General features: G+C 39.1%; 1 protein-coding gene across 1 annotated transcript in view; it reads right to left on the bottom strand.

The window, feature by feature from the left end:
• GRIP1 (glutamate receptor interacting protein 1) overlaps nt 1-6,584 on the bottom strand; it is a gene marked incomplete at its 5' end in the record, with an annotated part of 115,283 nt that extends 108,699 nt beyond the window's left edge. Inside the window, one exon of the mRNA XM_019472541.1 lies at nt 6,504-6,584. Within this exon, the coding sequence (XP_019328086.1) occupies nt 6,504-6,584 (81 nt within the window). The remainder of the gene's footprint in view (nt 1-6,503) is intronic.
• Between the last annotated feature and the right edge of the window lie 1,029 nt (nt 6,585-7,613).

Consider the following 7,613-nt stretch of genomic DNA (forward strand, 5'->3'; position numbering starts at 1 on the left):
CTTATATACTGAGCATGACGTCACATGGTATGGAATATCCCTTTGGGCAGTTGGGGTCAGCTGTCCTGGCTGTGCCCCCTCCCAGCTTCTTGTGCACCTCCAGCCTTCTCAGTCGGTAGAGCATGGGAAGCTGAAAAGTCCTTGACTAGTGTAAGCACTACCTAGCAACAACTAAACCATCAGTGTGTTATCAACATTGTTCTCACCCTAAATCCAAAACACAGCACTATGCCAGCTGCTAGGAAGAAAATTAACTCTGTCCCAGCCGAAACCAAGACAGTTACAAAATCATAATGAAGAAAGTAGAGTGGTCTTTAAAATTCTTCAGCTTCCAGCTGACCTACATTCCAGTTCGTTAGTTGGGGGCAGTAGACAAACCCCTCAGGGAAGCCACATTTGGTGTAGCCTGAGACAAAATATGAACATTTGCTGCACAGCAGGCTGTGGGTCAGGGAGGGGAAAAAAAGGCGTATTTTTGTAAACAGCTAAATAGCACCTGTATGTGTTCAGAGCCAAGGATCAGAAGAAAACTGCCTTATTGCTTTCTACTGACATAGACATTGCGTGTGTAAACATTTCAGAGCCTGAAAATTCCCAGGACATTAATTATTGTTTTTATTACAATAATTTAGTATTTTATGGCTTCTCTGAGGAATATTTTGTGTCCTAAGCAATTACTGAGGACATTACATCATACAGTAATTATTTGCTTAGTATCAGCTCTGTAAATATTATCATTGCAAGGCATTTTAAGGTTCTTTGATTTGTGTGTGCTCCCTTCTAGCTCAGTAGTTCAAAATTCAGCCTACCCTAAAATTATGTTTGGTTAACATTTCATTTTTGCATTAAAATTCTGTTACCAAACTCCCAAAAATGAGGCTGCAAAACTGCTAATAACAGCAATACCAGAGCTTGCGCCACTGCAGAGGATGTGCTCAGGACTGTACATTCACTCTGTTTTCCCTCCAGTTTGATGGCTAGCCCTGGTTTTGAGATCAAACACTGTGCTGAAATAGGAAACCTGTATTATAGCATGCTTCAAAGAATCAGGTAGCGTGGAAAGAAAGTGCAGTATACACGCATGTACAAAGGAACTGGAAAATCTCGTCACTTTAATTTCAGACTTCAAAGTCTTGACAATTTTCCTTCAGAGAGGAGTGACCTATTTTAACAACTGACCTGTTAGGACATCCCTGCAACTGCATACAAAACTTGCAAATGACAAATAACAATAAAAAGAATTGGTTAGAGAGAAAAACAGGCTCCCCACGGTGGAGAAAGTCAAGGGAATGGTTTATAACATCTAGGTTGGGTCTTTCCTGCTCTTCTCCATAAGGGTTGGCATGCACTCTCACCATAAATACAGAAAATTTGCCTGTTCAGCAGATCAGGTATCACCATGGAATAGAAGGTGGCTGGAATGAGATTTGGGAAGGTGTAATGGCTCCTGTGGGTCCCAGGGACCGGCACAGCTGGAGCACAAGGATTAGGCGGGATGTGAAACACCAGTGGATCAAGGACAACGTGATGAGGGGCAAGACTTCAAGGACATTTTGCTAGGTGTGTTGAGCAGGGCAGAAGGCAGGCAGCTGTGTTATTCTTCTGTCCCAGAGAAAAGGAAATTTCCTCTGTTTGAGGAAATATTCCCACTATGTTTCCTCGTTATTTGGCGACGCTTCCTTGAACAAGAATTTACTTAGAGAGAGACAGCTACATGACTGCAATCCTCCTAGCTAAACTAAATCTCTGAATTCACAGATTATTCAAGTACCTGTCCCAGACTACAGTTTGCATTATAGTCCTTGACCACTTCGGGCAATAAAACTTCACATTTCTAGAAGTCTCCCATAGTGCAGATGTCCGAGTCAGTAGATGCAAGAAGTAAGAAGTATGGATTTTTTTAATTTAATGTCAAATAGATTGGGTACAAATTAGCTTTTCCCTAAAAAAATAGACTTTCAACCCAACCAAAACTATTTGCAGAATTTAACTGAAACTTACTAATGATTTCAGCCAACAAAAATAAAACATTGAGAAGCTGAAACATTTCAGCTCTTTAAAAACTGTGGGGTTTTTGACTATTAATTTTAAAATGTTTTTTTAGTAATAGTAACTTTTAAGTCTCAATAAAAAGCATGTACAGAATTGGACTAATACCAAAATGGAACTTTTGTTGCAGATTTTATGAAATATTTTAATCAGCCTCAAATTTATGGTGTCTTTTTTTTTGTTTCATGGAGGAATTATTTTTATGCTTGTGTCAGGTCATTTCTTTCACCTCCATCCCCCCAGTTTTCAGTGAGTGAATGGAAAATAGACAAATAAATAAATGAAGTGAACAATCTGCACAGCATTAGTGTCGACAGATTTCTCCATGTTGTTAAAACAGGTAAGAGGGCATTGGATTTTAGACTGGAAAGCATGGGAGCAGCTATTCAGCCTGTCCACATTCAGGTCAGCACTGAGAACATGCTTATCTTTAAGCATATGTTAGTCGCCTTGATTTCTTTAACAGTGTCATCAGCTCTTGACATTGTATCAGTACTGTTGGAATACTTGATGCCCTTTTTAAAGCTCCCGCAGGAATAAGCAACCACAGGAATGACACCTTTGACTCAAGTGCTATTGACCTAATGCTTCCCCTTGGCTAGGCACCGCTTCGGACCCTCGGCAAGCCAGGAGGAAACCTCAGCCCAGAACTCAATGGGAACTATGGCCATCTAAACCTAGGGATTCAAGACGTTAGTTAACAAGTGAGTATCAAATACTTCATTTTTAAATGACAGATGTTTTTAACTGCATCTGTGATTCTGAGGGAAGGGTCTCAGCCATGAATTTCGAAACACGTTGCTTTCATTTATGTGCCTAAGTACTAGTCCGACAGTGATAGTTTCCTGAATGAGGCACAGTACACACCTCCTTGGCTTCTGTAACATGGGCAGAGTAGCAATAAGGTTCCATAATATACTGGTCGACAGTCTAAATTTAAAGGTTCAGAGGAGAAAGCCTGTTTGTTTCTTACTTTGCAGGCTGCTTGTCATGCTGGCGTTACCTCAAGCCTCATTTTACGTTAAGAAATTCTAAGCTAAATAATGTTTCAAACAATCATGTATATATAACTAAACACCTACGCACCTGCAAAATTAAGTCCACATTTCAAACTGCAATTATATTAATGCATATAATTTGAATTAACTATGATTTCAGCAATTCTGTAAATCCCTTTGAAAGGATCTGTTACTTGTTGATTTTGTGCCATGTGAAGACATGATAAATATGACATGTAGTCTCATCACATGAATAATGCATTCTGCATCTTAAGCGAGGAAGTTCTGCTCCAGAATTCTGGAGCAGAGTTCTGCTTAATCCATTCCCTGCTTCTGGGGATGAAAGGAATTAAAACTCAGTGCACTGATTTCACAGTATGTGCTCATTTGACTTTAATTATAAAATGATTATTTCAACATTTTTTCCTGTAAAATAAACCAAGCCTGAGCACCATGTAACCTCTATAGAATTATATTACTTCTCTGTGCATTCAGTCTTTGCTCATCAATACTGCACTTTCAATACAGTTTCACATGGAAGGATAAGAACAACCTCTTGGGGTTTACAGTTGGTGTAGTAGTTTCAGGTCTCACAGCAACAAAAGCTCCTCTTTTTGATACCTGGCCAAAGGAAGGAGCACTGGAATCCTTTAAAGTGAATTCAAATGTCACAAGAAGGAACTTTCACCAGGCACAGGGAGATGACACGATCCCACACGACACTGGAAGATTTACATCACACATCCTGGATATATATTTTCACTAGTATTTTTTCCACAGACTGTTCAAACCTGTGCAAAGCTCAGTATAAGATCATTTACCTTGCTAAAAACCACAAGTTTTCTTTTGGCTGATTCAACGGCCAGAGCATTCCTTGGGAATAGGACATCTGCTGTCCGTGTCTCAGGAATGACAGAGCATCAAGTGGATTAGACAGCTATACTGTCAAAGGCACTGCCATGCTTCAAGCTTGAAAAAACAGCACTTTCAGGAATGTGATGTTTTATCAGGCATACCATCTGGGGGGAATAGAAAGGAATGCTTTCCATGCAGTGTGTGCTCTCCATGTAAGGATTACTGACAGTAACTCCAGCTGGCACGTGTCCGTCCAGGTCTAGAAAAATTTACCAGGTTCATTGCATCACACCTTCCAATTCAGAAGCTATTTGGAGCTGACCTACATACTGTCAGAAGACAGATCCTGCCCCCAAGCAAAAGCAGCTGTACTACTTCTGGTCTCAAACTGGTTAATGCTACTAGTTAATACTACTAGTACTCCTCTTACTGCCAAGCCAAGCTGGCTAGCTGGGATGCGTCTGCATCTGTGTCAAGACTAATCTGCCCACAGACAAGCAAGAATGGATGCTATTTACAAGGTGCTAGTTTACATATGAAATGTGGGGGGAAATTTTCTCAGTGTCCAAGTGATACAAAAGTTTATGGGTTATTTTCAGACACTTCAGTCAACTCCTAAATGTTCAATTTACTTCCCAAAACAGTGCTTAGTTTTACAAAGGTATTTATGTATCCAAACCCACAACATCCACTGTGCTAGAATGTGAATTTATCAGGGCATGAAGAACTTTTAGTTATTTTTTTTTAATATCCAACCAGCTCAATCTCATTTATCTTTTGGGGCTCCTAAGGTCAAGAGATGCAAGAATGAGTTAAGATAAATGTCTTCACTATGTTAAAAGCTGAAGAACATACATAAGCTTAGATCAGTTTTTTCAGAACACCTGAAATGAAACAGAGTACATCTCACCAAACACTTGTCAGTATTATTTCTCTGAACAAACTGTGACTCATGCACAGCACACAGAAAGATTTATCTGCAATGCTCTCAAAAACTCCATAATATACAGCAACTTTAAAAAAAAATTCAAAATAAATGGTTGTTGATCATGACAACTATTCAACACTTGAAATTCCTAATCTTATCAAACACTCTAAAGAAAAATTGCTTCAACTTTCATCAAACCTTCTCTTTAAAGAACACAACTGAAAATCATCAGGAGTTCTCAAAATGTCATGTGAAACCATGAACTTCAGTCTGTATTCGGACCTTAGCATAAGTGTTTTGTAAATACAATAACCACATCATAAATAACAACTGCTAAGTTCACAGTGAAAAAATTCAAAAGATTTAAAAAAAAAAAAAAAGTAGATACTTAGTATGTTACATATTAGTGACTTATGAGCTAAAGCATTACCTGAAGAGGTACCTGTCTTAATTCACTCTGAAGAACAATGAATCTTGATTTGTATTGACGTAGAGAAAAAAAATCTGGTTGGTGTTTGTATAATTAAAGAGTTTCTCACAACAATAACTGTACACTGGACACTGTAGTTGTGTCATTTCACAATGGTTATGACCTTCATGATTCTACCATAAAAATAACAATCTTTAAATCACTAGAATGTTTTCAACAGACAAAAATGTTCATTATAAGCAACAGTAAATCATCCATCTCTCTCTCACGCATATAAACATGCACACAAAGCATCCACAAAACATGTACTTTGGCCCTTCAGAAACACTACAGTTACTGGGATGAGATCTGAGCCTGGCAGTGGTAAAGGTCTGAGCTCTATCCCCTGTATCCATCCACACAGCCTCCCTGTGGGTTGTGTGACTTTGTTCAATAATAAGGCCATGGAGTGCAGAGAATATTAACATTAGTCATTAGAAGGTCGGTGACATGACGTTACAGTCTCTGATTTCTATTGCAATACATCTTCCCTACGAGTCAGAGGGTACTGTGCTTGAGGTGAGACTGGCAATAACAGTTATTCTGCCTGTGCACAACCTTTGTCAGTGTTCATTTGTTTTCATTAAAAGATCTCTCAAATTTTACTTGAGGTGAAAATCCCTTTAGATTGCTGCATAATACATACAAAAGTGGCTTTTCATAGGCACATTTTGCAGACTTGTTTGAAGTAATTAAGAGACACAGGTTCGAAGATCACATATTTTAACCATTGATCTAGCGGTCCAGCTTTGTGCGATAGGATGACAGAAAAGACAAGGATGGCATACGTGTGGCAGAAAATCACATGAAGATGAGAACTCTGACAGAGTGTTGCTCTGCTAGATTTCTGAGCCTGTCCGATCAGCAGTGGAAAATATGAGCCAATGTGCTTATACCATCGAAACCAGGTACCAAAGAACAGATTTCACGGGGCCTGAAAATATGCGAGCCTCTGATGAAAAGGTTGTCGTGATCAATGTCTGAAATCTGTTGCAAAAGACAGAGACACGGGGATGCTCTTCACAGCAAAAGCCCAAGTAACCTAACTGCGGGAACTCCTTACAGCTCCCATGGAACCTTCCTTATAAAGTTGCTTGGTAGCAACTGTAATTCATTTGCTTTTTATAACTAGCTGAATTTTGATTAGTATTACCTTGCTGTTCACAAACAAGTTAGGTGTTATAAAAAGCAAAGCAAGTCTTACCTGGAATACTCTGTCTCCTCACAGACAGTGCTCCATCAGGTGGCTTTGCCTGGTTTGCAGACTTTGTGTAAGGACTCTCATCTAAACAGAAACAAGCAACACTTCCAGTTACTGTTAAATATAATGTTAAAAACAATGTCATTTTAACCCAAATACTGTGTGAACTAACAATGCAGAGCACAAGAGCTGCTGTGAGCTAGATGAGGATGGGTATTTCTGAATGCTGACTCAATGCTCAATGTCATGTTTAGACTCGATGACAAAGGCTCTGAACAGCAGAGCTGAAAAGGATGGGGTAAAACTCAAATTGGAGATAATGCTTAGTTGATGACAGGCTTGACATACAAAGGCCTTTTCAGTTTTAACATAATCACAGAAATTTCCTTTTTCTCATTTTAAGAAGCTTCACATGTCAAGGACTCGAGCGAGAGAGGTACCATCCCTATTCAGGAGTGAAAGACTTCCAGAAGCTTTTGAATATTCTGGCTGTAAAGACACACTCCTTTTCCTTCGGGATCCGTCAGTGACTGGTTCTTTTTCTGTCATAACGATTGATTGGGGAAAACATCAGAAAGCTGTTGCCAAATAGGCCAGGCACATTTATGCCTGAAGAACGGCACTGTAACAGTCTGTATCTAAATAGGAGGCTACGTGGAACACCTACTGATCAACCTCAGCACATAAGAGACTACTAACAGTGGGATGAGCAGATGAGTCATCAATTAAAGGCAGCATTAGGCAGAAAGTGAGTCACTTCTACACCCCTCTTAAGAGCAGAATGACGGTAGGGAAAAAATCAACTATATCGTAGCTTTAAAAAAGACAAGCTATAAGCTCAGGAAAGAAATGTGAATAAAAGAGAAGAAATAGTATTATGCATTTTATTATTTCAATCAAAAGAAAGGAATCGGAAGAAATTAGGCTTCTGTCTTGCTTGTCCTTTAATCAAGTGCTCAAACACTTTAAAGTATTATCAAATCCTTCGATTTGCATATTTTCCTTCAGGTTGCAAAGGACCAATGCGTTTACAGCATGTGCATGAATACATGCTTAAATACAGATCAATGAGTAAAGGAATTAAAGACTACGTTATCTGGTATAGCATCCTCA

The sequence above is a fragment of the Aptenodytes forsteri genome, unplaced genomic scaffold, assembly GCF_000699145.1.
Source record: "Aptenodytes forsteri isolate BGI_AS27 unplaced genomic scaffold, ASM69914v1 Scaffold4, whole genome shotgun sequence".
NCBI classification, from domain to species: Eukaryota; Metazoa; Chordata; class Aves; order Sphenisciformes; family Spheniscidae; genus Aptenodytes; species Aptenodytes forsteri.